The sequence below is a fragment of the Mastigoproctus giganteus genome, chromosome 5 (assembly GCF_048544385.1).
Source record: "Mastigoproctus giganteus isolate SK-2022 chromosome 5, ASM4854438v1, whole genome shotgun sequence".
Lineage (NCBI taxonomy): Eukaryota > Metazoa > Arthropoda > Arachnida > Uropygi > Thelyphonidae > Mastigoproctus > Mastigoproctus giganteus.
In genome coordinates, this window is record NC_143579.1 from 142,804,842 (window position 1) to 142,820,282 (window position 15,441).

General features: G+C 39.9%; 1 protein-coding gene across 1 annotated transcript in view; it reads left to right on the forward strand.

Annotated features, from left to right (window-relative positions):
- The window catches only part of LOC150085744 (uncharacterized), a 381,725-nt gene that overhangs the window by 79,747 nt on the left and 286,537 nt on the right, over window positions 1–15,441 (forward strand). The window contains exon 3 of the mRNA XM_090373469.1: window positions 14,665–14,811. Coding sequence (XP_090229595.1) covers window positions 14,665–14,811 — 147 coding nt within the window. The remainder of the gene's footprint in view (window positions 1–14,664; window positions 14,812–15,441) is intronic.

Sequence of the window (15,441 nt, forward strand, 5' to 3'; positions counted from 1 at the left end):
ACTCGGCCTTGTAATTGCATAAAAGTATCGGTAAAGGTTTCCACGTGTTTCAACTCCGCTACCGTTCGTAAATTTTCCCGCCATTGTGATACGATAGTTGTATGCCGTACTAGATAGTGTTAGTTGAACTTCGTTAGCAGTTAAATTGTACGTTTAAATAAATACATATAACGACTTAGATTACAAACGTAATATAATTAATTATATTTAACATAATTAATAACATAACATAATTAATTATAATTAATTAATAAATTAATAGAATCATGACTCAGACCAGAGCAGCAAAGCAAAAGGCTCAAGCTAATGGAAGCGCTGTGGCTCAGAGCAGAACTGAGGGGGGCAGTTGTCCTCTGACTCACAGCCTTATAAAATGCACTGTTTGCTTGATGTTCGCAGAGCAATCGGGTATGGGACATGATACTGCCAAGGGGGATGTCTTTGTGTGTGCGCGATGCAAGGAGTGTATCGATATCAGGCAACGACTCGGCGTTCTTGTGGGCCTATATGAGAGCTTGAAGGACAGGGTGGATGCCCTCGAAGAAACTAAATTGAGGGGCCCATCAAGCTCTCAGCTGCCCACATCAACGCCAGAGCTTGCACTTGGGCATCGCGTGACACAGAGACAACCCCCAAGGCAGAATGCGCTGGTCCCGAAGGAACTAGTAGTTGTTGGTGACTCTATTGTCAGGGAAACGGGGAACATGCTTTGTAAAAAAGATAGGTGGAACAGGACCAGGGTATGTCTGCCAGGGGCAAAGGTTGATGACGTTGTAGAGCGAATATCATCTTTTAAGGGCACAAAAGGTGATATAGTTGTACAGGTTGGCACTAATAATATTAAGAGTAGGAGACCGGCAGAATTACTTAACAAGTACAGGTCACTGTTGAACAAAAGCCGAGAATTAGGGTTGAATTTGAAAGTGTCTGCAATTCTGCCCAGACACGATAGGAGGGAGTATATGATGAGAGCCTTGTCGATCAATTCGGCCCTGGAAAGATTGTGCAAGGCTCAAGGGGTAGAATTTTTTTCAACCTGGACTGTACTTGTTAACAGGAGAGATTGCTTCTACAGGGATGGGATACACTTAAATAGAAAGGGTGCAAGAATATTTGCTGATGCTATCGAGGCAGTGTTAGGTGGGTCGGAAAACTGCTAGCTTGGGGGGAGACAAAGACCAATAGATTGACAGTAGCTACTGGCAGAGGTGAAAGAGATTCTTGCACTGCTTCTATTAGAATGAGCAGAAGCCTGAAAAACAAGATGCATGGTATTTCAGAGACTGCTGGGAGCCATTGCGGTACAAGTAAACACATGGGTTGTGTTAGGGTAGCTAAGAATAGAAACAGGTGCAGGTATACTTGCGTGTACACCAATGCTAGGAGTTGAGTAAATAAATTTGATGAATTTGAGGTATTGCTCAAAACATCAAAGGCAGATATTGTTGGGATATCAGAGACATGGTGTCACACAGATATAAGGGATGCAGAACTGCAATTTGGGGAGTACAACGTCTACAGAAAGGATAGACAGGATAGGAAGGGGGGAGGGGTTATGCTATTAGTTAAGAAACACATAAAAACCAAGGAAGTGAAGCCAGTCGACATCGCTGGACAGTGCAGTGTTGAGTCAGTTTGGTGTGACATAAGCATTGGAAGATCAAAATTGAGAGTAGGAGTGTGCTATAGGCCTAATGACTCTGATGAGTATAATAAGGAACTGTACAGGGAAATAGAGTGGGCCAGTAAATCAGAGAGTCTTATAATGGGAGATTTTAATTTCCCAGATATTGACTGGAATTTGGGGGCTGGTTACTCACACACTAGCAGGGCTTTTGTGGATTTATTGGATGATTGTTTTCTACATCAGCATGTTCGTGAGGCAACTAGAGGGAGTAATACTCTTGATTTGATTATCAGCAGTGATTCTTCATGCATTAAGAATCTGCAGATAAATGAACCACTAGGTGGCAGTGATCACAGTGTGCTGAAGTGGGATTTACTGAAAGAGGTAACTACCATTAGGGGTAAAGGGAAGAGTTATTGCTTCCGTAAAGGCGACTACGATGGACTGAGACAGTATTTAAATTCTATACAGTGGGACCAACTGATGATGTTACCAACAGCAAATTCAAAATGGGAAGCATTCAAAGAACTTATCTTGGAAGCTACTAGGCTTTACATACCAACTAAGAAATATTGTTCAAGGTTTAGGCCAAAATGGATGTCAGATGAATTAATGAGGCATATGGCAGAGAAGAAAAATGCATGGGATACTTACAAATTAACACATGACACAGAAGCCTATGTTAGATACAAGTTGATATGCAACCAAGTTACAAAGGAGGTTAGGCAGGCGAAGGCAGATTACGAGAAATCCTTGGCAAGGGATGCAAAGAAAAACAGCAAAGAGTTCTTTACTTATGTAAACTCTAGAACGAAGGGGATGAATCAGATTGGTCCACTTGATATTGATGGGTCAACTGTTGATGATCCTGCTCAGGTAGCTAACAAACTAAATGAATATTTTGCATCGACATTCACACATGAGGAGTAATTCAGCAAGGGGAATGCCAGAGGTGTATTCAACTCTAGCAGTAAGCTACAGAATCTTGAAATAACTGGGAGTAAAGTGGAGGAGAAACTGTTGAAGATAAACACAAGAAAGGCACCCGGGGTGGATGGGATCTATCCAGTTATATTAAAGGAGGCAGCAAAGGAAGTAAGCAAACCCTTAGCCATAGTTATGAGAGCTTCCTTGGACTCAGGGGAGGTACCCATGGACTGGAAATGTGCAAATGTGACCCCAATTCACAAAGGAGGATCAAAGGCTGAAACAAGTAATTATAGACCTGTGAGCTTAACTTCTGTTCCAGGAAAATTAATGGAGGCACTGGTTAAAGAAGCACTGCAGGATCATTTAGACAAGACTTCAGTTATAGCTCAGACACAGCATGGTTTTGTTAAGGGGAAGTCTTGCCTGACCAACTTGATTGGATACTATGATGCAGTCACAAAAGAGCTGGATGCAGGGAATAACTTTGATATTATATACTTGGACCTTAGAAAGGCTTTTGATACTGTTGCACATGGAAGACTGCTACACAAATTGGAGCAGTGTGACATTGGAGGCAAATTGCTGCTATGGATAAAGGGGTGGTTGAGGGGGAGAAGACAGAGAGTGGTAATCAATGGACACTGCTCATCGTGGACTGATGTTATTAGTGGAGTCCCTCAGGGCTCAGTGTTGGGTCCATTGTTGTTTTCTGTTTTTATAAATGATATTGATGATGGTATATCAAGCTTAATGTCCAAGTTTGCAGATGGTACAAAGGTTGGCAGGGTTGTCAAGGACACTACTGACACTATGCTGCTGCAACAGGATCTGGAAAGGTTGAGCAGATGGGCTGAGAGGTGGCAAATGAAGTTTAACATTGACAAATGTAAAGTACTACACATGGGAAACAGCAACCCCAGATCAACGTATCAACTCTGTGGTACTACACTGACAGTGGTAGAGAATGAAAGGGACTTGGGGGTGGTTGTGCAGGCAGATATGAAGTTCTCTGAGCAGTGCAGACGGGCTGAAGAGTAGCTCATGGAGTATTGTCAATGATATACAGGAATTTTTCCAGCAGGGATAAGGAGGTGATTGTTCCATTGTATAAGGTAATGGTCAGGCCACACCTAGAGTACTGTATACAGGTCTGGAGGCCTCATTTCAAGAAGGATGTAGAGCTGCTGGAACGAGTACAGAGAAGGGCAACAAGATTAGTGAATGGAACAAAGGGGTGCTCTTACGAAGAAAGGCTTAAGTTTTGCAAATTACAGTGTCTGGAGACTAGGCACCAGCGAGGTGATCTGATAGAGGTGTATAAAGCCTTGAATGGTTTAAGCATGCTCAATGCTGATGGGATTCTTCCTCTAGCTCAGAAAAATCACCTGAGAGGGCATAAATTCAAATTGAGGAAAGACAGATGTAGGATAGACGTGCGGAAATTTGCCTTTAGCCAGCGGGTGGTTGGTTGGTGGAACAGACTGCCATCCCTTGTGGTGGAGGTTGATAGCCTAAATAAGTTTAAGGCTCAGCTGGACAGGTATTTTGAACGAACAGAGGGGTGAAGTGGAAGTGGGTTTTTTTTTTTTTTTTTTTTTGGCTGATGCTGCATAAGCTTGCTTTCTTGCATCAAATGCCTCTACTAATGCTAATGCTAAAGTAATTGATATTTTGGTTACTGCAACACTTAACATTATTAGGAATGAGTTAACCAAATATATATACATGGGCCCTGGGGGTGTGAGTTTTCTGCCAGCACTGAGCTCTGTCAAGTGATTTTCTTCATGATATTTTGAAAATTTGTAAAAGTATAAACTTTTACAAATTAAGGCAGATGTGTCATCCGCATATCAGTGCCAGAATTTTAACTTGTCCCTCTGTATCCGTCTCCTGGCACCACTATGTGGATGATACTTTTACCTTAATTAGGGCTGGCTGTGAAGACCTGGTATTAGCATATGTGCATATGTCAGTGAGTTTGAATTGAACATTCATTTTATGTTGAAGGAGGTAAATTAATAATAAATAAATTAATAAATTATCTGTTTATGCTCCGGGACAACCAAACGGTTAGAGGAGTTCACAGGATAGACAGAATACAAGAAACAGCACCGTATTCAGCAGTCATTCTACCCTCCTCTTCCTAGATATATTAGTTAGGCACGTAGGCCTTCAATCAAAACTTCCACATACAGGAAACCAATGTGTGCAGACCATTTTATACACTTGCCCCAGCCTATGCATATGCACAGGAAACCTCCACCATTTGAGCCTTGTTATGTTGTGCTTGGTTTGACTGCAGTACATCTGCATCTAGACAACAAGTGATCAATCAAGTAAACCATAATCTCTGCAAATGTGCCTCTTCTGAAATGATACTGAATAGCTTCAGCTGTCCCGTCATTACCTTACTTCATCACGACCCTGATTGTTTAGTATCATTTTTGAAAAAGTCGTAACCCAGAAGGATATGCAAGTGTTTGCATGAACGTGTTATCCTGTTTGCTATTGCTTTATTTACCTATTTATTTGTTGTAGCATTCCTTTACAATTTTATAGTTGACAAAGATAACCTGGATGTCAAAAGCTACAATGTAAATACAGTCAGTTCTGCTATAACACGCATTTTCACAATGAGAATTTGCTCCAACGCGATTGATATATTAGGAAACAATGCGACTATAACGTGATTATTTTCTTGTTGGCTCATGCATAATTTCGTTTGCGAGTAACACCAGGTGAACGTAAAACAGCACAAAGATGAATGTAGCGACCTGTGTAGCAATACATACAAGTTTATGAAGCTTAAAAAATTTCAAACGTCAAATGTGCGAGACCTATATTTCCCATTTACTGTAGTTGTATTGGTCGGAAACACTGTTGCCATTCACTGTATTTTATTTTAAAATTTATTTTAATATAAAATATTTATATTAAAATGTAAATGTATCTTATATTAAATTGTAAATTATATTTTATATTTATTTATCACAAGATTTTTCTGTTGGTACAGAAATTTCGTGAGGTTGACATAGTATGAGAGGAGGAGCACATTTCTTGGAGGTCACTGCCATAAAACAATTTGCAGTTCCCAGTTTATTGGGCTTTTCTGTTAGTGCAATCTAATTATAAATGAATAAACTCGATCTTATTGCATTTGTGATAATACCAATAGCTGGAATTCTGTGATTTTTTTTATGTTATTCTGGTGAAATGTGTTTCCCCTTCCGTGGAATCTTCAATCGTATAAAAAACATAAGTTTTCTAAATCTTGTCTTCATTCCTATTTTTTAAGCTTCGTAAACTTTTTGTTACTCCATATGTCACTTGGGCGTGCTGTGTTCATCGTTATTGATATTGATTGTATATATTTTTTACTGTTTTAAATTTTACAATCCAAATAAAATATCATATTACAGTGCTATATTTACTATAATATTTATTTATTTATTAGAAATTTAAGATGTTTAAACCTGTGTTAGTAATTTTATTGGGTTTCTAACTTTTTTTTGGTGTTTTACTATCCAAAATGAATTTTTTTTTTTTTTTTGAGTGTTCTGCCCCTATCCCCATTTTTTCCCATAAGCCCTGTTGTTTTTATTGCATGAAATACCATAACGTGGAGATTTTTAGGAACTCGTGTACCACGTTATAGCAGAACTTAGGTCCTTGAGGCTGTCACAGACATTCTCTCAGATATGCCAGACAAGCTGTACTTGCTACCTGGGAGTCTAAAACGCTGATGGAACTGATATTCAGGTGACACTCAAGTCAAGTGGACCCAATTTCGGCGAAGTTGGGAAAAACCCATATTTAGCCACTTGATTGAATATTTTTTACATCGAATTATTTCTGTAAGTAGCTTATAGAACTAGTAAGTATCGTTAGTTTATTCTGAATTGAGACAGCGAGATTTGAAAGTTAATTAATACTTAAGTGTCCGTAGATTTACCGTTCGTAACTTTCCCGCCTTTGTGATACGATAGTTATATACCGTACTAGATAGCGTTAGTTGAACTTCGTTAGCAGTTAAATTGTACTTTTAAATAAATACATATAACGAATTAGATTATAAACGTAATATAATTAATTATATTTAACATAATTAATAACATAACATAATTAATTATAATTAATTAATAAATTAATAGAATCATGACTCAGACCAGAGCAGCAAAGCAAAAGGCTCAAGCTAATGGAAGTGCTGTGGCTCAGAGCAGAACTGAGGGGGGCAGTTGTCCTCTGACTCAGAGCCTTATAAAATGCACTGTTTGCTTGATGTTTGCAGAGCAATCGGGTACGGGACATGATACTGCCATGGGGGATGTCTTTGTGTGTGCGCGCGCGATGCAAGGAGTGTATCGATATCAGGCAACAACTCAGCGTTCTTGTGGGCCTATATGAGAGCTTGAAGGACCTTGAAGGAGGGCATCCACCCTCGTTTCTTCGAGGGTGGATGCCCTCGAAGAAACTAAATTGAGGGGCCCATCAAGCTCTCAGCTGCCCACATCAACGCCAGAGCTTGCACTTGGGCATCGCGTGACACAGAGGCAACCCTCAAGGCAGAATGCGCTGGTCCAGAAGGAACTAGTAGTTGTTGGTGACTCTATTGTCAGGGAAACGGGGAACATGCTTTGTAAAAAGGATAGGTGGAACAGGACTAGGGTATGTCTGCCAGGGGCAAAGGTTGATGACGTAGAGCGAATATCATCTTTTAAGGCCACAAAAGGTGATATAGTTGTACACGTTGGCACTAATGATATTAAGAGTAGGAGACCGGCAGAATTACTTAACAAGTACAGGTCACTGTTGAACAAAAGCCTAGAATTAGGGTTGAATTTGAAAGTGTCTGCAATTCTGCCCAGACATGATAGGAGGGAGTATATGATGAGAGCCTTGTCGATCAATTCGGCCCTGGAAAGATTGTGCAAGGCTGAAGGGGTAGAATTTTTTTCAGCCTGGACTGTACTTGTTAACAGGAGAGATTGCTTCTACAGGGATGGGATACACTTAAATAGAAAGAGTGCAAGAATATTTGCTGATGGTATCGAGGCAGTGTTAGGTGGATCGGAAAACTGCTAGTTTGGGGGGAGACAAAGACCAATAGATTGACAGTAGCCACTGGCAGAGGTGAAAGAGATTCTTGTACTGCTTCTATTAGAATGAGCAGAAGCCTGAAAAACAAGATGCATGATATTTCAGAGACTGCTGGGAGCCATTGCGGTACAAGTAAACACATGGGTTGTGTTAGGGTAGCTAAGAATAGAAACAGGTGGAGGTATACTTGCGTGTACACCAATGCTAGGAGTTTAGTAAATAAATTTGATGAATTTGAGGTATTGCTCAAAACATCAAAGGCAGATATTGTTGGGATATCAGAGACGTGGTGTCACACAGATATAAGGGATGCAGAACTGGAATTTGGGGAGTGCAACGTCTACAGAAAGGATAGACAGGATAGGAAGGGGGGAGGGGTTATGCTATTAGTTAAGAAACACATAAAAACCAAGGAGGTGAAGCCAGTCGACATCGCTGGACAGTGCAGTGTTGAGTCAGTTTGGTGTGACATAAGCACTGGGAGATCAAAATTGAGAGTAGGAGTGTGCCATAGGCCTAATGACTCTGATGAGTATAATAAGAAACTGTACAGGGAAATAGAGTGGGCCAGTAAATCAGAGAGTCTTATAATGGGAGATTTTAATTTCCCAGATATTGACTGGAATTTGGGGGCTGGTCACTCACACACTAGCAGGGCTTTTGTGGATTTATTGGATGATTGTTTTCTACATCAGCATGTTCGGGAGGCAACGAGAGGGAGTAATACTCTTGATTTGATTATCAGCAGTGATTCTTCATGCATTAAGAATCTGCAGATAAATGAACCACTAGGTGGCAGTGATCACAGTGTGCTGAAGTGGGATTTACTGAAAGAGGTAACTACCATTAGGGGTAAAGGGAAGGGTTATTGCTTCCGTAAAGGCGACTGCGATGGACTGAGACAGTATTTAAATTCTATACAGTGGGACCAACTGATGATGTTACCAACAGCAAATTCAAAATGGGAAGCATTCAAAGAACTTATCTTGGAAGCTACTAGGCTTTACATACCAACTAAGAAATATTGTTCAAGGTTTGGGCCAAAATGGATGTCAGATGAACTAATGAGGCATATGGCAGAGAAGAAAAATGCATGGGATACTTACAAATTCACACATGACACAGAAGCCTATGATAGATACAAGTTGATATGCAACCAAGTTACAAAGGAGTTTAGGCAGGCGAAGGCAGATTACGAGAAATCCTTGGCAAGGGATGCAAAGAAAAACAGCAAAGAGTTCTTTACTTATGTAAACTCTAGAAGGAAGGGGATGAATCAGATTGGTCCACTTGATATTGATGGGTCAAGTGTTGATGATCCTGCTCAGGTAGCTAACAAACTAAATGAATATTTTGCATCGACATTCACACATGAGGAGTTATTCAGCGAGGGGAATGCCAGAGGTGTATTCAACTCTAGCAGTAAGCTACAGAATCTTGAAATAACTGGGAGTAAAGTGGAGGAGAAACTGTTGAAGATAAACACAAGAAAGGCCCGGGGTGGATGGGATCTATCCAGTTATATTAAAGGAGGCAGCAAAGGAAGTAAGCAAACACTTTGCCATAATTATGAGAGCTTCCTTGGACTCAGGGGAGGTACCCATAGACTGGAAATGTGCAAATGTGACCCCATTTCACAAAGGAGGATCAAAGGCTGACACAAGTAATTATAGACCTGTGAGCTTAACTTCTGTTCCAATAAATTAATGGAGGCACTGGTTAAAGAAGCACTGCAGGATCATTTAGACAAGACTTAAGTTATAGCTCGGACACAGCATGGCTTTGTTAAGGGGAAGTCTTGCCTGACCAATTTGATTGGATACTATGATGCAGTCACAAAAGAACTGGATGTAGGGAATAGCTTTGATATTATATACTTGGATCTTAGAAAGCCGTTTGATACTGTTGCACATGGAAGACTGCTACACAAATTGGAGCAGTGTGACATTGGAGGCAAATTGCTGCTATGGATAAAGGGGTGGTTGAGGGGGAGAAGACAGAGAGTGGTAATCAATGGACACTGCTCATCGTGGACTAATGTTATTAGTGGGGTCAGTGTTGGGTCCATTATTGTTTTCTGTATTTATAAATGATATTGATGATGGTATATCAAGCTTAATGTGCAAGTTTGCAGACGATACAAAGGTTGGCAGGGTTGTCAAGGACACTACTGACACTATTCTGCTGCAACAGGATCTGGAAAGGTTGAGGAGATGGGCTGAGAGGTGGCAAATGAAGTTTAACATTGACAAATGTAAAGTACTACACATGGGAAACAGCAACCCCAGAGCAACGTATCAACTCTGTGGTACTACACTGACAGTGGTGGAGAATGAAAGGGACTTGGGGGTGGTTGTGCAGGCAGATATGAAGTTCTCTGAGAAGTGCAGACGGGCTGCAAGAGGAGCTGATGGAGTATTGTCAATGATATACAGGAATTTTTCCAGAGGGATAAGGAGGTGATTATTCCCTTGTATAAGGCAATGGTCAGGCCACACCTAGAGTACTGTATACAGGTCTGGAGGCCTCATTTCAAGAAGGCTGTAGAGCTGCTGGAACGAGTACAGAGAAGGGCAACAAGATTAGTGAATGGAACAAAGGGGTGCTCTTACGAAGAAAGGCTTAAGTTTTGCAAATTACAGTGTCTGGAGACTAGGCACCAGCGAGGTGATCTGATAGAGGTGTATAAAGCCTTGAATGGTTTGAGCATGCTCAATGCTGATGGGATTCTTCCTCTAGCTCAGAATAATCACCTGAGTGGGCATAAATTCAAATTGAGGAAAGACAGATGTAGGATAGACGTGCGGAAATTTGCCTTTTGCCAGCGGGTGGTTGGTTGGTGGAACAGACTTCCATCCCTTGTTGTGGAAGTTGAAAGTCTAAATAATTTTAAGGCTCAGCTGGACAGGTATTTTGAACGAACAGAGGGGTGAAGTGGGTTTTTTTTTTTTTTTTTTTTTTGGCTGATGCTGCATAAGCTTGCTTTCTTGCATCAATTGCCTCTACTAATGCTAAAGTCCGGACGATCTGTGACAGCCAAATCCTCTGCTTGCACTTTCACAATGGTGGAACTGTTAGTTCTCCTGGGTATAACCTCCATGCACAAGTAAATGGTGGGCGACCACCCAGGTGTGAACCAACGTAAGCAGGGGTCAAGGTGTGGCGCCCTAACCACATGGAAGAACGCAGCCTCTGTATGTTACCAGGCAGTAGTAGGTGGTAGATGACTCTCATCAACCGGTGAAATACCACCACTTTGCTTATTGGAGGCTTGAAGTGGTGGAACCCATGTTTAGTCTCTAGAGCTAAGTTCCGGTCAACCCTTCTCTATCTCTTCCATCATGTAGTATGATTGATGATTTTTGAGGTTATGATGAATGTCGTGGCGAGATCCAATATTCCTTACATTTCGAGGGTACAGCTCGAAAACAGTGTTCTTAGGCCGGCCGCTAGTTAGTACACCGGACCGGACCGAACCTGTTGGTAACTCTCTAGGAGGCTTACGGATCAGCTAGTGTATAATCTTGCTACCGCTACTCTGCCAGATAGTGACTGGAGGGAGTCCGAGTAGTGTGTATGTGGGGAGCATTGTTGAGGCCACGTTATGTCAAGGATCTGGGTATATTCTTACACCTGTACGCCATATCCAAAAATTTCATTACTTCATACAGCATGTCCCACCCATTTTTTCTTACTACAGAATACACCATGAATTGTTAAACTAATAGAACAAGCTTATCTGCGAAAAGATCTAAATCTCCCAAGCACTTCCTAACTCATTTCACAAATATACGTGGTCACAATTCTAATCTCAACGATATCCATTTCCACTTGCAGTCTGCCAAACACCATGTACTTTTTCTGACAGAATCTCAGTTATCGGTTGATTCAACTACTGCTCATCTCAGATGCCCAAATTATTTGCTGTATGATTCCTTTCGCCTCAAAGGTGGTACTTGTGCATATGTCCATTCTGATATTCCCTGTCAAAGACTTGGCAATTTGGAATCTCCTCTCTTTGATCTTCTCTGGGTTAAAATCTCTCTACCTCATTGTGTCAAATTCATCTGTTTTCTCTACTGTTCTCCCAACTCCACTAATCACTTGCAGCTCTTTGAGTTCATTTCTTTGCAACTTGACTTTATGCAGTCCAACTTTGCTAACAGTGAGGTAATTTTCCTTGGTGATTTTAATGTTCACAACTCCAGCTGGCTTCCTTTTTCTAGTCACACCGACCCAGCAGGTCGAGATGCTGAGGCTTTTGCAATTACTAATGACCTAGCACAGATTGTTCATTTACCTACAAGAATACCGGACAATCCTAACCATACAGCCAATACGCTTGATCTTTTTCTCACAAACAACCCTTCTAAGTACACTGTCGAAGTGAGAGGTCCTTTAGGCACTTCAGATGACAACATGGTGATTGTCTCTTCTCCAATGGAACCTTTATCTCATGGCTATTCCCAACCTCGTCTTGTTTGGCTTTACAAGAATGCAAAATGGGGTGACCTCCGAGACTTCTTTATCTTCGTCTGATTATTGTTTCAAACTTCTGATGTCAACGTTTGCTCAGATCGTGTCAGTGAAATTATTCTTGCAGGAATGGAATCCTTTATCCCACACTCCACTTTAAAATCTCGTCCTAAACCTTGGTTTTCCAATAAATGTGCTAAGGCTGTTCAAGAGAAAAATGTTGCATATTGTAATTGGCTTGTTTCTAATTCTTCAGTTTCATTTTCTGCCTACACCAAAGCTCGCAACAATTGTAAAGCAGTTATTAATCAGTCCAAACTAGAGTTTGAACAGGCTAAGAGTAGAAAGCTTGCTTCTTGCCCTAATGGTAGCCGAGCAATCTGTTCTTTTGCCAAAGCTATTGCCTGAAACTTTTGCCCATCTCTGTTCCCGCCTCTGTCCAAACCAGATGGTTCTGTTGTCACTTCAGTGAAGGATAAAGCTGACCTGCTGGCATCCCATTTTTCTTTCAGCTCATGTATTAATGATCTTGGTAAAACACCTCCCACCATTCCCAACCTGCTCCATTCAATGCCTCCTGTGGTTTGCCGTCAAAAGGATATGAGAAGGATTTTGATGAATCTTAATTTTAATGCTAAGAAAGCTCCAGATCCTGAAGGTATTTCTCCACTTGTTCTCAAAACCTGTGCTCCTGAACTTACTCCTATTCTTTGCTGCCTTTTTTCACTTTCTTATTCCAAAGGTGTTTTTCCTTCTGCTTGGAAATTTGCTCATATCCAGCCAGTTACTAAAAAGGGTGACAAATCCCTCCCATCCAGTTATCATCCCATTGCAATTACTTCTACTCTTTCTAAAGTAATGGAGAAATCAATTAACTGCCAACTCTTAAACTGCCTAGAAACCTTCTGTCTGATCAATGATCGCCAGTATGGATTCCGTCAGTGTCGATCCACTGGTGATATTCTGGCTTATGTTACCCATTTATGGACTAATTCAATGGAAAGGTTCGGTGAAACACAAGTAGTTGTTCTTGACATCTCAAAGGCTTTTTATCGTGTTTGGCATAAAGGTCTTCTAAACAAGCTTCCATCTTATAGTTTGCCAACTGTTTTTAGTAATTGTTTATCCAGTTTTCTCTCTGATCGCTCACTGAGGGTGATGGTAGATGGCTCTCTGTCTTCTAACTTCTCCAGTAATGCCGGTGTCCCCCAAGGTTGAGTTCTTTCCCCCACTCTTTTACTCTTGTATATTAATGACCTTCTTCCATTGGCTGGAAATCCTATCCATAGTTTTGCCGATGATAGCACATTGCATTCCACTTTCCATTTTGAGAAACCTTGTCCTGCTCAATCAGCTTCAACTTCTCGAAAATTTGCTACCAATTCTTTAAATGTCGATCTTCAGGTAATTCTCCAGTGGGGCAATGACAACTCAGTTGATTTCAACCTTTCTAAAACTCAGTGTTGTCTTATATCTCGCAAAAAAGGATTCTTCTGCTCCTATGCTTATCTTTAGTGACACTCTGATTTCTAGTCAAAATGATATATCTCTTTTGGGGATTACCCTGACTTCTAATCTCTCTTGGCACAAGCACAAGCACATTAGAAATATTGCTTCCTCTGCATCTAAAAAACTTGGTTTTCTGTTTCGCTCTCGGTGTTACTTTTCTTCCAAACAGCTGCTCACTCTGTATAAATCGTAAATCCGCCCTGCCATGGAATATTGTTCCCACAACTGGGATGGTGCCCCCAAAACTTCTCTCAGGCTTCTTGATTCCATTCAGAAGATGTTAGTTAGGTTAATTAATGATTCATCTCTAGCAGAGTCTCTCCACTCACTGTCTCATAGATATACTGTTTCTGCTGCTTGCCTCATCTACAGATACATGGGCACTGTTCTTCTGAATTGGCTTCTATAATTCCCTCTCTCTCTTTCAAAACCGTCCAAACACGTGCTGCCACCAGCCAACATCCATTTACTGCCCAACTTCAAATCCACAGAACCAACTTTTCATCTTCCTCATTTATTCATTCAACTGCTGTTTTCTGGAACAACCTTCCTTCATACATATTTCCTGAAAATTACAATCTACAGAAATTCAAGTCCAATGTCAACAAATATCTTCTTTCGTCTTCTCAACCTCCAACCCAAGCACGGTACTAAGTACTATAGGTTCTATTACCTCTCGTGTTTGGGGTTCACATAAAAAAAAAAAAAAAAAAAAAAGACTATAGATTTTTATTGTAATTTTTTAATTTTTAACTTTATTTTATCTCTATATATTGCTGGTTGGGGTTCTTAAAGAATATTCTGTTGTCATTTATTCCAAGCCCAAAAGGCCACTTTCTTTTTATAAAAGAAGCATTTTTACAATTTACGTAATGTTTTTTTTACGTTTTTTTTTTTTTTTTTTTTTTACATTTTACAATTTTTGCAATTTATGTTGTTAATAATTTATTGTGGTGATGAAACATATCATTTTTATTTTTGTAATCGTAAAAGTTTATCTCAAATCTTAATTTTTATATTTAAAGATGTTGAGCTGGGCAAGTATTGCAGAGATACACAACAGTGCCAAAGAGTTGATCATCACATCACCTGTAACTATTGGTCTCATACATGTCAATGCTCTACAGGTTATGAAGAAATAGAAAGAAATGGGACCAAACATTGTGTGAAAGGTATTTGCATTTTGAATGTTGAATGTTGAGGTATTAGGGTTTAAAGTTATTAAAATTACTCCAATTATTTTAGAATTACATTAGAAATTATTTTAAAATATACAGAATACAGTAGATTCACAGTTATGTAGTGGTGAATTAACTGGGTTGCAGATTAAATGGGGTCTCTATGGCCCACTGAAATCTAGGTGAGAGTCGGATAACAAAAAATAATATGTGGAATCTGTTATGGGTGTTTTTAGTTTGAAGTTTGTAATATTCCTGTAGACAGGACTCTGAAATTTGCATCTCAAAGGACTGCTGTTTACTTGCTACTATACTGTTAATTTTAACATTCTTTCCAGAGGTTTTTTTTTTATTTTTTTATTATTATTGTTTTTTAATTTTTGTCAATGTGCAATCATCATGATAAAATAGTGTGTGTCCTTAAATAGGGTTACCAAATGTTTTCCATTATTGTCTCTGTTTTGTGTGTAATGTTCCCATGTCCCCCAGAGATGTTTTGGAGATGCTGTTTTGATCCAATTTTCACATAAACCTATTTTTTATAACTAAATATGTGATTCAACTTAATAATATAAATTTATTAATTTAGGATAGAAATTAACATTATTGTAATAAATAGCAACA